Below are 17359 nucleotides of genomic sequence, written 5' to 3' on the forward strand. Positions count from 1 at the left end.
AGATGTGGACAAATTGGAGAGAGTCCAGAGAAGAGTGACAAAAATGATTGAAAAGGATGAGGAGTCCTTGTGGCACTTTAGAGACTAACAAATTTATTTGGGCATAAGCTTTTGTGGGCTAAAATCCATGAAAGTTTATGCCTAAATAAATTTGTTCATCTCTAAGGGGACGTCTACACTACCTATCAGATTGGCGGGTAGCGATTGATCTATCGGGGATCAATTTATCGCATGTAGTGTAGACACGATATATCGATCTCTGATCGCTCTCCCATCGACTGCTAAACTCCAGCTCGGCGAGAGGCAGAAGCAGAGTTGACGGGGGAGCCGTGACATGCCGTGAAGACGCAAAGTAAGTAATTTTAATTCGATCTAAGATACGTCGACTTCAGGTACGAGAATAGTGGTAGAATATGAGGATGAGAATTTGTCTATTAGGAAGTGGATTGAAAATACCAGTCTAGGTGAGGCCTTTCTAACAGAAAATGGCAAAGGTTTCCACTACCATTTTAAACAAAGGATTATTAACAAGGGCAGCAATTTAATCCCGTTGAATCCTCAACTATATGCTCTGCCACAGAATCCACGCTGCCAGCCTTAATATTATTAGTGAAGACACTTTTCTAACATCAACGTATTTATTTAAAATAAGGAGAGTCTACAAGAGAAGAAAAAACAAATGCATCTATTTTAAAGAAACATTTATTTTTAGATTGGCTTCGTTATTATACTAAATGTATTAAAACTATTTATTATTTTTTAGAAAAGCTATTATACAAATCTGATTCTTGTAGCACTTTAATCATCCTCATCTTCATCTTCTTCTTCCTCCATCTCATCCATTTCCTCAGCTGCCGCCAAAGCTTCTTCCTGTGCAGCCTTGAGTGCCTGCTCCTCTTCCACAGTAGGATCATTCATTTCAGTGATTTCTGGCCCACTAGGGTACTCTGTCTGCACCGGTGGGGGCATCGAGGGTGAGTAGTTATCTGGACTGTATTTGTGACCCCAACCCAGATAGATGTTATCAAATTTCCTGAGAGAAAAAGCAAGATCACACAACTTCCTGGCAAAAAAAAAACCCTTAGGGCTCTGCCTATTCTTAGGCTTCCCCACTTGGGACATATTTTCTATAGCTAGCATATTCAATAATGGCATCTGCACTTAACTAATGTAAATAATGACGAATGTGTCATGTGGCTATTAAAGATCCCATGGCACTTTTTTTGCAAGAATAGGGGTGTTAAGCCTGAAATCTTGGCCAAATACCAATTGGATAATTACATTCTATAAATCTGATTTCAACTACAGTGTCAGTGAAGATGGTATTCTTCACTTCTTGCCCTAAATTATTGTTATTATTGCTGTGCACTGTTAAATGGCCTCCGTGATCAACTCCCAAGGTAGCTACATTTTAGTAGTGGGTGAAGTCAGTGGATTAAAAATCACCAAAACAAAACATTTAAACTGAATGAATTAAATAAGTTTTTGTGATTAACCAGTTTAAGATGGAATAGGAGTGAATACTTTAAGATACTAAGGTTAACCAGTCTAGCTATATAAGTAAGAGCTACCTACTTGCCGATAGCATAGGAGTACGCTCCAGGCCAGAGGTTGGACTGAAGGACTGCAATGGCATATTGAGGAACCAGGTTTGTGGATAACTGAGATGTCCAAGGAGGGATGTTCTGAATTTCTGCCAAAAAAAACCAACACACACGTGAATGATCTGACTTATGAACATCTATGAAATATCTGGTAGTTAGGTATAGGACAGGATTTTGTCTCTATACAGTTGTTCTCAAAACCCAAGCAATTGATGTATCCTAAAAAGGGATTTTAAAATGGATGTTAAAGGAGTTGATAGACAAGGAGCAAGAACTTTAAATATTGTGGAAGCCTTGTAATCTAAAGTCTGGTGTGGAGTCACTGGTTGATAGTTACAGAGTTATTAATTCAAGGGTGTAGTAAGAAGAACAGGAGAAAAGAAGGTTACACACACAGCTCCTGAAATTCAGTGGTACTTAATTAAATACCAGTTCCCCAGGCAAAGAACCACATACTTATAAATTTGGGAGACCCAGATCCCAATAATACAGAGATATGACCTTAATCTAAGAACGAAGTGGTTGTATGCAGTATTTGCTGCAGTATTGTGCTCTAGGATCTAAACTTTTCTGTAATTTTTTTTCTAGCATAAGATAATGACAAAAACATCAACTCAATGTAACGGATGTAGTGTTGTCTTCCTGAACCTGCAGAGAACCTGAGACAGTAGCTCTGAGAGGTGAAATTCCTCCTTTCCTCTCAGTGTGGAGGAAGATTGGAATTTCTTCAAATTAACTTTACAAAAACTATCTGACTCAAGTTGATGAAGAGCCACCTCAAAAAGGTTATTAGGAGTAAGTAGGGAGTCTGTAGAGAATGGAAAAAAGAGCTTGATATGCCATGGAAGCTACATCATGGAGGTTAGAAAATGTAGGAATAAAGTGAGAATTCCTAAAAGTCAAGCTGAATTAGCTCTTTCAAAGGAAATAAAACAAATAAGAGGTTTTTTAGTTATATAAATAAAAAGAATAAGGAAGGATGACGTTTGGCCGCTATGCCGTGTGGATGGAAAGGAGATTAAAGACAGTCCAAATACGGCCCAAAAACTAAATGAATACTTTGCCTCAGCTTTCAGTAACAATAACACAACCGCATCTGCTCTAACCCCTCAGACAGAGACCAACACCTACAAAATCTCCACCAAGCATTCTCAAAACTACAATACCTGCACGAGGAAATAAGGAAACAGATCAACAGAGCCAGACATGTACCCAGAAGCCTCCTACTGCAAGACAAACCCAAGAGAGAAACCAACAGGACTCCACTGGCCATCACATACAGCCCCCAGCTAAAACCCCTCCAACGCATCATCAAGGATCTACAACCCATCCTGGACAATGATCCCACACTTTCACAGGCCTTGGGTGGCAGGCCAATCCTTGCCCACAGACAACCTGCCAACCTGAAACATATTCTCACCAGTAACTGCACACCACACCATAATAACTCTTGCTCAGGAACCAATCCATGCAACAAACCTCGATGCCAACTCTGCCCACATATCTACACCAGCGACACCATCACAGGACCTAACCAGATCAGCCACACCATCACTGGTTCATTCACCTGCACATCCACCAATGTAATATACGCCATCATATGCCAGCAATGCCCCTCTGCTATGTACATCGGCCAAACTGGACAGTCTCTACGGAAAAGGATAAATGGACACAAATCAGACATTAGGAATGGCAATATACAAAAACCTGTAGGAGAGCACTTCAATCTCCCTGGCCACACTATAGCAGACCTTAAGGTGGCCATCCTGCAGCAAAAAAACTTCAGGACCAGACTTCAAAGAGAAACTGCTGAGCTTCAGTTCATCTGCAAATTTGACACCATCAGCTCAGGATTGAACAAAGACTGTGAATGGCTTGCCAATTACAGAACCAGTTTCTCCTCTCTTGGTTTTCACACCTCAACTGCTAGAACAGGGCCTCATCCTCCCTGATTGAACTGACCTCGTTATCTCTAGCTTGCTTGCTAGCACACATATATATACCTGCCCCTGGATATTTCCATTACATGCATCTGAGGAAGTGGGTATTCACCCACGAAAGCTCATGCTCCAAAACGTCTGTTAGTCTATAAGGTGCTACAGGATTCTTTGCTGCTTTTAATAATAACACAGAATGTGTGCATGAAGGCAGTAAGGCTGATGGAAAGGACTGTCTCGAAATTGAAATTACCACATCTGAGGTGGAAGAAAAACTTTAAGATCTAAATGCGCTCAAATTGAGGTGACAGGAAAATTTTCATCCTAAAACAGGGGTACGCAACCTATGGCACGGGTGCCAAAGGCGGCACGCGAGCTAATTTTCAGGGGCACTCACACTGCCTGGGTCCTGGCCACTGGTCCAGGGGGCTCTGCATTTTATTTAATTTTAAATGAAGCTTCTTAAACATTTTAAAAACCTTATTTATTTTACATACAACAATAGTTTAGTTAAATATTATAGAGTTATAGAAAGAGACCTTCTAAGAACGTTAAAATGTATTACTGGCACGCAAAACCTTAAATCAGAGTGAATAAATGAAGACTCGGCACAGCACTTCTGAAAGGTTGCCAACCCCTATCCTAGAATACTAAAACAACTGGCACATGAGATTGCTATTCTGGAAGGGAAGGTCTTTTAAAATATCTATATATTTGGGGGTAGTACCGCATGACTGGAGAACAGCTAACTACGTATCTATATTTAAGAAAGGGAAAAAAAAGTGATCCATGAAATTACAGACCTGTTAGTCTAATCTCAATAGTAAGCAAGGTTTTAGTATAAATATGTGAATGAAAGGATAATTAAATTCACAGACGTATATGATAAAGGAGATGTAGTGTAATATGGGTCTGACACTCTACAGCCCAAGGCAGCACCCTGTAAACCCCACAGTCATCATTTGTATATGATTGTGATATTGCATATAAAGCAGGCCAAGTGAGGAAAGGCTATGATCTGCCGAAAGTCATTGTTCTATCTAAATATGTATATCATTAGTGCATACGAAGTTATGAGATTGTGTTGTATGGTTGTCACTAAAACATACTGTAAGTTGGGAAGTGTCCAGATACTAGCTCCCCAAAGACAATAACCAGGGTGATGACCAGTGCCCGGGTCAGTGTCCAACAACCATCAACAGCCACTGTCCAGCAAGGCAGCTGCAATTCAAAGACTCACCTGCTTAAGGCCATACCAGGGGAATTGCTCAACCTTGCCTGGTGACTCAGCAATGCCCACCAGACATGTCTGGACTTGTTTCTCCAAGCACATGGACTAAGGATATAAAACAGAACACAGGGGCCCCATGTTTGGCCTCTTCTCCTTCCCCGACCTGTGCCGCAAGCAACAAGGATGCTCAGAAGACTGAAAACTCAAACAGAGGAGATTGGCCCAGGTTTCAAGGGTATAACCTATGTACGATGTACTGAAATATCCAGTGGGGTGAGAAAAACTGCTTAATATAGGTGTTGCCCAGTCTAACAGGGTTGAGAGTTTAGACTTATATTTTCTATTCTTTTGGTAACTAACTCGGACTTTTTGCCAATCACTTATAATAATTTAAAATCTCTCTTTTGTAATCAATAAACTTTTTTTTACTGTTTATCTTTACCAGTGAGTTTGCCTGAAGTATTTGGTAATTCTGCTCAGGTTTACAAAGTCTGGTGTATATCCATTTTCCATTGATGAAGTGGTGAGCCAATTAATAAACTTGCATTGCTCAGGAAAGGGTCTTGAGCAGTGCCAGTTGGTATATTCCTGAGGAATAAGGCTGGGATTTGGGGGGATTTGGCTGGTGCCTTTCACTGTATGATTCATGAGCGGCTCTGGGAGCATTCATGCAATCTAGCTCGGTATGGGGCTCCACGTGCAGTTGTGCTGAGCGATAACAGTTCCTAGAGGGGTTTGCTGTTTATCACCAGCAACACATTGTGAGAGACAGCACAGGCTGAAGAGCTAAGGGGGTACACTGGTCCTATAGTCCCAGGCTGCACCCCGGGGATCCTGTTACAATGGGTTTACCAAGGGTAGATCATTCCAGACTATCTTGATTTCCTTCTTTCAGAAAACAACAAAAAAACATTTTTTTTTAGATAAGGGAAGTGCAGTAGATCTAATATACTTGGACTTCAGTAAAACATTTGACACAGTACCATATGGGAAATTATTGGTTAAATTAGGGAAGAGGGGGATCAGTAAAGCATTGTAAATTGGATAAGGAATTAGCTAAAGGGAAGAAGGCAACAGGTTGGGACGCAAAGTGAATTACTGGATTGGAGGGAGGTTACTAGCAGAGTTCCTCAAGGATCGGTCTTTGGACCAATCGTATTCAACATTTTTATTAATGATCTTGGCACAAAAAGTAGGAGTGTGCTAATGAAATCTGCTCATGATACAGAGTTGGGAAGCACTGTCAATACAGAAGAGGATCAGAATATTATACAGGAAGATCTGGATGACCTTGAAGACTAGTGTAACAGAAATGGGATGGAATTCAATAATATAAGGTGTAAGATCATGCATGTATGGTCTAATAATAAGGATTTCTGCTACAAGCTGGAGGCTCAGAGGAAGAGAGAGACTTGGGTGTGTAGGCCATTCACAGGATGACTATGAGTTAATGCGGCTGTGAGAAACACAAATGCAATCCTAGAATATATTAGGCCAGGTATTTCCTATAGAGATAGAAAAGTATTAATGGCATTGTACAAGGCAATGGTAAGATCTCACTTGGAAATCTGTTTACAGTTCTGATGACCCACGCTAAGAAAGCTGAATGTAAACTGGAACAGGTGCAGAGAAGAGCTACTAGAATGATCAGGGGAATTGAAGGCCTATTTTATGAGACTGGAAGAGCCTGGCTTTTTAAGTCTAAGTTAAAGAAGGCTGAGATGGGATAACGATTGCTCTCTGCAAATAAATTGGGGGGGTAAATACCAGGAAGGGTGGTGATCTATTTAAGCTAAAGGACAATGCTGGCACAAGAACATATCGATATAAACTAGCCATAGACAAATTCAGGCAAGAAATTATAAGATTTCTAGCCATCAGAGATGTGAGATTCTGGAACAACTTCCGAATAGGAGTTGTGGGGGCAAACAATTTAATTAGCTTTAAGGGAGAGCTGGACAAATTTATGAATGCAGTTGTATGACAGGGTTGCATGTAATGGTAGGGCTCAGAGCCCTGGGACTCACTTTCAGTTGATGTCTTTTGTTCCTAAAGCAGGAGTGAAATGGGGTATATGAACTCCACACTAAGCATACACAGAAGGGGGAGGAGAACCTCTCAGGTTTACAGGCAAGCAGCTTGACCACATCCCATGCAGTTGCCATGGCTTCCAATCATGGAGGCAGGCACCCACAGCTGCAGCCCATAGAAGAAACAAGGATGGCTATGAAGGGGAGAGTACAGAGAAGGAAGAGGAGGCAAAGGGCCCTGGGGCAGCAGAGGGGTAATGCCCCTGCACCAGGCTGCCTCCACAAACACAGTCAAGAGACTGAAGAAGACTGCTAGACTCAGTTAGAGGTGAGGGTCCAAGAATTGCCCTGACTCAGGGCAAACTAAGGGGGGCCAGTCAGAAGCAGAAGAGACCCCTGAAAAGAGCACATCAGGAAGTGGTGATAAAGGTCAAAAGTAGGGCTGTCAATTAATTGCAGTTAACTCACATAATTAACTCAAAAAAGTAATCAGAATTAAAAAAAATTAATTGAGATTAATTGCAATTTTAAATCACACTGTTAAACAACAGAATACTAATTAAAATTTATTAAATATTTTGGATGTTCTACATTTTCATATTTATTGTATTCTGTGTTGTAGTTGAAATAAAAGTTATATTATTTTTATTACAAATATTTGCACTGTAAAAATGATAATAAAAAGAAATAGTCTTTTTCAATTCACCTCATACAAGTACTGTAGTGCAATCTCTGTAGTGAAAGTGCAACTTACAAATGTAGATTATTTTTGTTACATAACTGCAAAAACAAAACCATGTAAAACTTCAGAGCCTACAAGTCCACTCAGACCTACTTCTTGTTCAGCCAATCGCTAAGATAAACAAGTCAGGAGATAATGCTGACATTTACAGGAGATAATGCTTCATTTACATTTACAGGAGATAATGCTGCCCTCTTATTTACAATGTCACCAGAAAGTGGGGCATTTGCATGGCATTTTTGTTGCTCACATTGCAAGGTATTTACGTGCCAGATATGCTAAACATTCGTATGCCCCTTCATGCTTTGGCCACCATTCCAGAGGACATGCTTCCATGCTGATGATGCTTGTTAAAAAAAATAATGCATTAGTTACATTTGTGTCTGAACTCCTTGGGGGAGAACTGGATGTATTCTGCACTGTTTTACCTGCACTCTGCCATATATTTCATGTTATAGCAGTCTTGGATGATAACCCAGCACATGTTGTTCATTTCTTAAAATGAACATTTCATTTCTTGTTTATTTCTTAAAATGAACATTTTCGCTGCAGATTTCACAAAATGCAAAGAAGGTACCAATGTGAGAATTGAGAGCTACAGCACTCAGCCCAAGGTTTAAGAATGTGAAGTGCCTTCCAAAATCTGAGAGGGATGAGGTGTGGAGCATGCTTTCCAGAGTCTTAAAAGAGCAACACTCCAATGCGGAAACTACAGAACCCGAACTACCAAAAAAGAAAATCAACCTTTTGCTGATGGCATCTGACTCAGATAATAAAAATGAACATGTGTCAGTCTGCACTGTTTTGGATTTTTATCGAGCAGAACCCATCATCAGTATGGACACGTCCTCTGGAATGGTGGTTGAAGCATGAAGGGACATATGAATCTTTATCGCATCTGGCAGGTAAATATCTTGTGACGCCGGCTACAACAGTGCCATGCAAAAGCCTGTTTTCACTTTCAGGTGATATTGTAAACATGAAGCGGGCAGCATTATGTCCTGGAAATGTAACCAAACTTGTTTGTCTGAGTGATTGGCTGAACAAGAAGTAGAACTGAGTGGACTTGCAGGCTCTAAAATTTTACATTGTTTTATTTTTGAATCCAGTATTTTTTTACATAATTCTACATTGGTAAGTTCAACTTTCATGATAAGGAGATTGCACTGCAGTACTTGTATTAGGTGAATTGAAAAATACAATTTCTTTTGTTTTTTTACAGTGTAAATATTTCTAATTAAAATAAAATAATATGAGCACTGTAGACTTTGCATTCTGTGTTGTAATTGAAATCAATATATTTGAAAATGTAGGAAATATCCAAAAATATTTAAATGGTATTCTATTATTGTTTAACAGTGTGATTAATCCCAATTAATTTTTTTAATCGCTCAACAGACCTAGTCAAAAGGGATTCTCCCATTCAGAGTATTTTGAGAGGTTTTTTTATCTCCTTTCTCCGAAGTATCAGGGATGGCCACAGCTGGAGATGTGACATTGGGTAGAGTGGCACTGAGCATTCTCTCTCTCAGGTGCTGGCCTGGCTGGTTCTTGCTCACATGCTCAGGGTCCAGCTGATTGCCATATGTGGGGTCAGGAACAAATTTTCAGATCAGATTGACCATGACCTCGGGAGTTTTTTGCTAGCATGTGTGTGTGGGTCACTTGCCAGGATTATCTGGATATATCTCACTTAATCATTTTCCTGCCATTGGTCCCTTCTAGTGTCTGCCTGTGGCACATAACAGTCTAGTCTCCTGTAGGTCACAATATGTTGATCGCATTTCAGATGTTGGGTTTAGTATGTGAGTCCTGGCTGGGGTTGGTGCCCTCTGATATAAAAGAGGGACGACTAGTGATCCCTTCTGGCTTTAAATTGTATGACTCTAGTGGAGCTGTTAACTCTGAAAAGTAAAGGTGACAGTTTAAATGTCAGCACTGTTACCTATTTCCCTGTTGATCATGTTAGCAGAAACATAGTTAATGTGATTATCTCACAGTCCCAAGCTACCCCCCATGCTGCCTTGGGGACCCACAACTCTAGAATGTTTATTAGATAGCTGCTAAAAACTCTAGATGGATGTTCACTGTAAAAAAAGATCAATTATTCAAAGAAGTCTGAGTGGCCTGTACCTGCATCTTCAGAGAGTGGAGTCAGAAGAGGGGGTCCCACTTCTGGCTGTGGTTCATCTGGCTCTTCTGCTTTTTCTTCCTCCTCACCTTCTTCTTCTTCTTCCTCTGACTTTTGAGAGGGGTTAATCCAGGAACAGCGGCCCTACAACCGACGTACCAAGAGTTATAAAGCACGTGCAGCAATCTCTGAAATACTGTGATGTGAGTTAAAACATTCAGTTCAGAAGAACTAAGGTGCCCAAACACCATGGTGATGGGTGGTATATAAAAAGAAAAACAGATAAATAGATGATATACAATTATACTTGGCACAGTTCTCCAGGCATCTCTTATTCAAATAGCTGCTTCAGAATTCATTGCCTTATACCTCAGTCATCAGATTTCAATCTGATTTAGAGTTCTCAATTTTTTAAAAAGATGCACTTAGTGTTCCTGAAAGATTTTGGATTTAAACCAAAAGACTAAAATCCTATATTAATTCATAGCTAGATTGGTGTTGGTAGCCAGAACCCAGCAAGGGCTTCACCACTCCAGGGGCTTCTTTAGGAGGCACTGTGCCTCAAAGACACACCTCTGAGGCACAATTTGCCCCCTGCTTCTTCCATCAGTGAAGGGGTAATAATGTGCTGCTGGCCTATATCCGTGTGCTGTATCACCCATCCCTCCCTGTAGGGGCATGAAGTAAGCAGCACATAGCACCCACTTACTCCTGCATTTCTAGACCTAAGGTCCAGGTAGCCTGCACAAGTGTGTAAGGAGAAGTCTTACTTCTCCATCCTCCCCTGTACAGGCACGTAGTCCAAATTACAGTCCAGGACTCATGGAGCAGAGACAGCATAGGCAGCAATGATGTCTGTATCTCCATATTGTTTTGCCAGAGTGCCTCAGTCCTGACCAGGAGGGACCACTTTCTATGGATGAGAGGATGGTTCTGTCCTGGGTCCATTCAATCCTTGGCCTTGTTGCTGATACTGACAACTGAGATGGTACTATTCCACTGTGAATACAAGTGGCAGAATTGATTAATAAAGTGGAACTTGATTAATAAAGAATTCAAGAAGGTAATGTAATTAATGCCAATCAACATAGGATTATGAAAAATAAATCCTGTCAAACTAACTTGATATGTTTTTTGAAAAGATAATAAGTTTGGTTAATAAAGGTAATAGTGTTGATGTAATACATTAACGTAAGGAGTCTGGCTTGGTACCGCATGACATTTTGATTAAAAAAGTTGTATGATACAAAATGAATATGGCACACATTAAATGGATTAAAATTTGGCTTACTGACAGGTCACAAAATGTAACTGTAAACAGGGAATCATCATCAAGCAGGGGTCTGCAGGGATTGGTTCTTGGCCCTACACCATTTAACATTTTTATCAATGACCTGGAAGAAAATATAAAATCATCATGGATAAAGTTTGCATGTGACACAAGAATTAGGGGAATGGCAAATAATGAAGAGGACAGGTCACTGATAAGAACAATTCAGATTGCTTGGTGAGCTGGGAGCAAGCAAACAATATCCATTTTAATATGACTAAATGTAAATGTATACATCTAGGAAAAAGGAATATATACTTACAGGATGAGAGAAACGATCCTTGAAAGCAGTGACTCTGAAAAAGATTTGGGAGTCATGGTGGATAATCAGATGAAGAAAAGCTCCCCATGTGACACTGTCACCAAAAGGGCTAATGTAAACTTTGGATGCATAAACAGAGGAATCTCAAGCAAAAATAGAGAGGTTGTTTTACCTCTGTATTTGACACTGGTGTTACTGCTGCTGAAATACTGTGTCCACAGTTCAAGAATGATGTTGATAAATGGGAGCGGGTTCAAAGAAGAACCACAAGAATCATTAAGGATTAGAAAACATGCCTTTTAGTGGTAGACTTAAGTAGCTCAATGTAGCTGAACAAATAGAAAGTTAAGGGGTGACTTGATCAATCTATAAGTACTACATGGGTAACAAATATTTGATAATGGGTTCTTCAATATAGCAAATATATCACACAATGCAGTGGCTGAAAGTTGAAGCTAGACTACTTCAGACTGGAAATAAGGTGTAAATTGTTATCAGTTAAGATAATTATCCACTGGAAAAATGTACCAAAGGTCATGGTGGATTCTCTATCACGGGGAATCTTTTAAAATTAAGACTGGATGTTTTTCTAAAACATATGCTCTAAGAATTACTTTGGGAAGTTACATGATCTGTGTTATACATGGGGTCTGACTAGATGATCAGAACAGTACCTTCTGGCCTTGGAATATATGAATCTGTCCATTATTTTGTATAGGTTACTTGTTACATCTGGCCAACAGTTAGAAGGAACAATTCAAAATGTCCTCAAGATTCTAAATATCTATTGATTTTATATTTAAAGCTATCATGCTGTTGCCAAGAAATAAAAAACAAAATATTCCCCAATACTCAATGTGTGACTCTACAATATTATTGTTGTGCTGCTAGAGGGCAGTCAGTCACCCAGCAAAGAAAGATAAAGTTAACAAATACTCTTCCCAGACCTGTGATGACAGCGTTAATGCTAACTTTTAACAAGGAAATAAATGCCATGTCACACACAGCTTTTCCTTCGGAAGAAACAAAGGGACCACATTAACAGAGTTAAGTGTTATTGTCAAGCTTCTGTAATGGCAGTACTTACAGTGTAAACAACAAAAATTCAACTGGAGAAAATATTTGACAGTGTGCCCTTTATGTACAGTTATGAACAGCCTACATTGGTATTAGCACTCTAGCTAGACAACCATACCTAGTCATTGCCAAGTCAGGAAAGAAACTGTCTCTGGCCTTTGGAGAAACAGAAACCAGCCAGAAAGGATCAAAGTCCACCAATGCTCAACCCCATATAATTACAGGAAATTGATTATTGAGGGACATATTCCTTTATCCCAACAGGTTATTCCTGCACATTTATCCTGAGGAAGGCATGCAACTGCCACCCCCCTCCTATGCTATAGGAGACAATTCTAGCTCAGCCCCAAATGAGGTGAACAGTTCACCCTAGGCAGATGAACATTTTCATTTACTTTCTGAGACACCACTGGTAACATGTAATTGGTATTCACGACCAGTACTGGTTACATAGAGTATTACCTGCATTAGAATATTCTGTACATGGTGCACCCAGTTGGAAAGAGAATCCACAAGTTCCATCACGCTAATGGTCTCAAAGTCAGGATTTTCTTCATATGTGTCTCTTCCTGCTCCCCCCTCCTCCTCTTCATCTCCTTCCTCCTCTCCAAACTGGTAGAACCCCAGTGGGCTGATCTGGGTCCCTGCTGAGATCCGGGCGATCTGTGCACGCAGATAATTGGCCTCATTCCCTGGGAAAGGTGGATAGCTCACAATAGGAGCATCCAGCCTTCCAGTGAAGAACTTCTTGATTTTCCTGGCAGCCACAATTTGCACTGGTGTCACTGGAGGTAACTTCACCCAGGGTTTGCCTGGCTCATTACAGACAAAATAGATAAACTTATTGGTGCCAGTCCGGTTTTCTTCTTTTGGGACCACTGGTGGGGACTTATAGGTGGACTTTGGTGGCTCATCTTCTTTCTCCTCATCTTCTTCCTCACTCCCCTCTTTTCCCCCCTCCTCAATCACTTCTTCCTCCTCTGTCTCCTCCTCCTCTTCCCCCTCACGGTACTCCACTTCAGCCACAATATAGTTCATCTCCAAGCCCAAGATCTTGCCCCAGAAGCGACATGTCTGGATTGGCTGCATGCTGACCAGCTGCTTGAGGGCTAGGAATATGTGGTAGTTTTCATCCATGCTCAAGCCGACTCCAGCCTGTTCAAAATAGAAGGCTGTCTCCATCACATTGGGTAGAGGGCTGTCTGTCTAGGGAAGAAATTGCCGAAGTTAAAGCTGAGGTATAAATAAAAGATATTTTAAAAAGGTTAAGTATATTACCCACTAAAAATAATACTTAGCATTTATATATTGTCTTTTATCCTTTCAAAGTGCTTTATAAACATTAATTAACTAAGCCCCACAACATCCCCTGAGGAAGGTAATAATATACCATTTTACAGAAGGAGAAATTGAGGCAGAGAGCTTAAACAATATGCAGCTGTCAGGTAGCAGAGTCTGGAAAAGAATCCAAGATTCCAAACTCCCAGTGCTCTCTTAACTACTTCAAACATTCAGGATCAGACTAGTTACAGGTGGACAGTATGAGCAATCTATATAAGGGATCTCAGTGCTGGCACACATATACTAGCATATCAATGTCACTAACTGGTTGGGAGGCCACTGATGACCAAGGACAGTGAGGTTGCATTTCCTCATGTGCATGACAGGTGCATTTTGGAAGAACAGAATAATCGTTTTACATACCTAGCTAATTTGGTTGGATTTCAAAAACCTGAAAGAACCAGAGAAATTCCATATATAGCCAGCAATCCCTCCCAAATATTAGTCACTGTTTTGTACACCTGGATATAGAGGTATTCTAAGCATGCATTATTTAAGCTTGACTATATTACATGTGGTATTTTCAAAATCATTCAGCATTGGAGTACTTCTGCTCACATTGAAATCAGTGGTAAACCTTCCATTGGCTTCAATGAGAACACAGTTAAGCAACAGCAAGCCTTTCTCAAAAGTCTCCATGTTTTGCCATCTTTACCACTTTACCATTCAGAGACTCATTCCCAGACACTTACATCAGATAGTGGAGCAAAAAAAGATAGACTGGAAGTTGTATACTATAGGGTGAATAGTTTGGTAGAGTGATTACTGGTTTATGTGGAATTTCTCTGACACCGTCAAGCTTTTAAGTATCAACCAATTAGGTTGAGGATATGAAGCAATTTCTTCCAAAATACATTGCTTTTTCTTACAAGGATATGTTACCTCTTTGTTCTTAGCTATCACTGACCTGAAGACGACTGGTACATCATGGACAAGATGGTTTAATGTCTTTCTATCTTTAATGTTCAGTTGCAATGATTTACTTGTACATATAATATTAACTTGATCTGAAGGTCAACTCCAAACAACTGGTATTTGCTTTCTCCACCCAATGGTTCTACCTTTCACCACAGAGCTCTCTTAAAACCATTTCGGAACTTAACATTCAGCATATTAGAAGTAAGGGGACACAAAAAGTATCTTGCTGCTTTTATATGAAAAATACCTTTTCAGTTCTACACTTTAGTTCTTTAAGCCAAATGTCATCATAACTTTTTTCTAGCTGGGACACTGACCAAAACTGCAACTGGAATAAAAGGGAGTTAAAAATTCTCCATCCTTTGTCCCGCAGTAGTGGCTGAACACACTGCCCTTAACCCTGTTCCCCATGCATCCCCATAAGAATTTCATTTTAGGCCAAACAAATTAGTCAGTCTAGATTATGTAGGGAAAAGAGAATGCTGTAATTCTTCTTTTTCATCCCTCATTTCTAGAGGGACAAGACGTGGAAGCCCCTCTGAAGGGATCATTTAAGATTGCGAGGGGCAAAGCAGTGAAGATTGGAATATACTGTAGGGAAAAATCCTAATTTGCCAGGGGATGGGCAAGATAACCTCAAGCCTTTTCCATCTTTAATCTCTGTTTCTACAACAGTCACTCACTATTTCCTCTTCTGGATCTTGATCTCCTCCCTCTCCTGTCCCCTTGAGGAACAGAGTCTTATAGTTCTCTGCCAGCTCAAATGTTGGAAGCATTTCATGCTCATCACGGAGGGTGTCCATTTTTTTCTGGAACTGAGCCCATTTCACATCCTTACTGATGTTCTCAATGATGTCTACTGCATTTATAGGGCGTTCATCCAAGATCTTGGTCAGCATTTGAGCAAGATGATCATATCTGTCAAATCAAAAGAGAATGAAAACCCCACGGAAGAATATTACTGCCCTACTATATTCAATTCTCAGCAGAGTTGGTTTCTCATGTCGAAGATAAAGGCATATGTCCTGGGATAACTCCTGAGCTCCAGGGCCATCACTACAGTAATTAGCTCTAATGTTGAAAATGTCAGCTGAGTGTTATGGAAATTAAGCCTGAGACATATACCTGGTAATATTCATAAGGAATAGCTTGTTTGTAGTATGTCTAATAACATGTTCATCTTCCATTTATAGCTTTTCCCACCATTTCCCCACTCACAGTTTGAAGCTGGATTTAAAACTCTCAATCAGATCTATCTACCTTTAATCCCTCTAAATTCCTTTTGGTAGGTCTGATCCTGAGTGCTGCTCAGAACCTATAACTACTACAAAAGGATTAACCCTTATGTCCTTGATTCTCCCTGCATGCTTCCCCTTCCCTCCTATACCTGCTTACCTCTTTGTCCTCTCCATTCACACTACCGTCCCCTCCCCCTCCTCCTCCCCCTACCCATGTTATTCCCCTCTTTTCACACTCACAAGTTCAAGCCAGACTTTGTGCTGCTCTTCATTAGATAGGCCTTTGCATTCTGGATTGCCAGTGCTCTAGGTTCAGGATCAGGTATTTCATCCTCATATGGGCTGTATCCTGGCTGATAGAGCCCATAGCCCGGTTCGTGTGGTTGATAAGGGCCATGTCCAGGTAAAAAAGGCTGATAAGGACCCAGCATAGGTTCTTGTTGCTGATAAAGGCTTCTTCTTGGTTCCTGTGGCTGATAGGGGTCTTGTCCTGGGGCATGTGGCTGACATATGCTTTGTCTCGGGTCTAGTGGTTGGTAGGGTTCTTGTCCCGGGGCATGTGGCTGATATATGCTTTGTCTCAGCTCTTGTGATAAGGGCTGATAAGGACCTTGTCCCACTCTATGGGCTTCATAGGCAGGTTGTCCTGGTTGGTGAGGCTGATAGGGAGCTTGACCCGGTGTGGTATCCTGGCCTGGCTGGCGAGGCTGATAAGGAAATTGTCCTGTTTGGGAGGGTTGGTACGGCCCCTGGGCGGGTGGGGGCCCCTGGCCAGGCTGGCACGGCCCCCGGGCAGCTGGGGACTCCTGGCCGGGCTCGGTGGGCTGGTAGGGCCCCTGGCCTAGCTGCTGGGAGCTTTGCCCTGAGGGGGGGGACGCCTGAGCCTCGGGCGGGGGTTCTCCGGAGGGATCCGCCATGGCTCTGGCTGCCGGTTGGGGCTATCGGTCCCTCAGCACCAAGGTCCCGCCGCCGCCGCCTAGACTCCCGGCTTCTCCGGTCTCCGAGCAACAGCTTCCAGCCCCAGAGAGGAGGCGCGGGCGGGGCGTTGCCAAGGTAAACTCGAGTCAGTTGCCAGGCTGACTTGATTGGGCGCACGAGCAGCACGTGACCCTACTAGGCGGGGGACCGAGCTCCAGAGCGAGCCTGCTGGGCTGGCTGTCAAAGAAAGCGTAAAGGCAGGGGCGGGAATGCCAGCGCTAAAGCGAGTCCCCCCACGCTTCTTTGCGGGCTTCACCCCTGCTGGGCTCGCTAGGGTGTGTGGTCTTGGGTTTCTATTTTGTTTTTCGAGCTGTACTGAGCATCTTTGGGGAGGGGTGGTCTTGATAATACAAGGCAAAAATAAGGGGAGAGCTAGATCTGAAAAGTTTACAGACAAATAATGCATATATAGGGGCATGTCCATACAATCTCAGTTTGTGGAGCTGTGGCCAAGTAGCACTTTCACGGCTCCACTTCTCTGCTCTTGTGCTGTACCCCTTCCATTTCATCCCTGTCAAGTTGCCTAGCACAGTGGTTCCT

General features: G+C 41.5%; 1 protein-coding gene across 1 annotated transcript; it reads right to left on the reverse strand.

Annotated features, from left to right (window-relative positions):
* Window positions 1–718: 718 nt before the first annotated feature.
* LOC115652925 (radial spoke head protein 6 homolog A-like) lies at window positions 719–16854 on the reverse strand. Its single transcript, XM_030565575.1, has 6 exons — window positions 16082–16854; window positions 15287–15521; window positions 12807–13550; window positions 9678–9819; window positions 1576–1693; window positions 719–1033 (listed from the first exon to the last, which is right to left on the reverse strand). The coding sequence occupies exons 1-6, from the start codon at window positions 16756–16758 to the stop codon at window positions 799–801; spliced, it is 2151 nt and encodes a 716-aa protein (XP_030421435.1). The 5' UTR covers window positions 16759–16854; the 3' UTR covers window positions 719–798.
* Window positions 16855–17359: the final 505 nt, after the last annotated feature.

This window comes from Gopherus evgoodei, chromosome 5 (genome assembly GCF_007399415.2).
Source record: "Gopherus evgoodei ecotype Sinaloan lineage chromosome 5, rGopEvg1_v1.p, whole genome shotgun sequence".
Lineage (NCBI taxonomy): Eukaryota > Metazoa > Chordata > Testudines > Testudinidae > Gopherus > Gopherus evgoodei.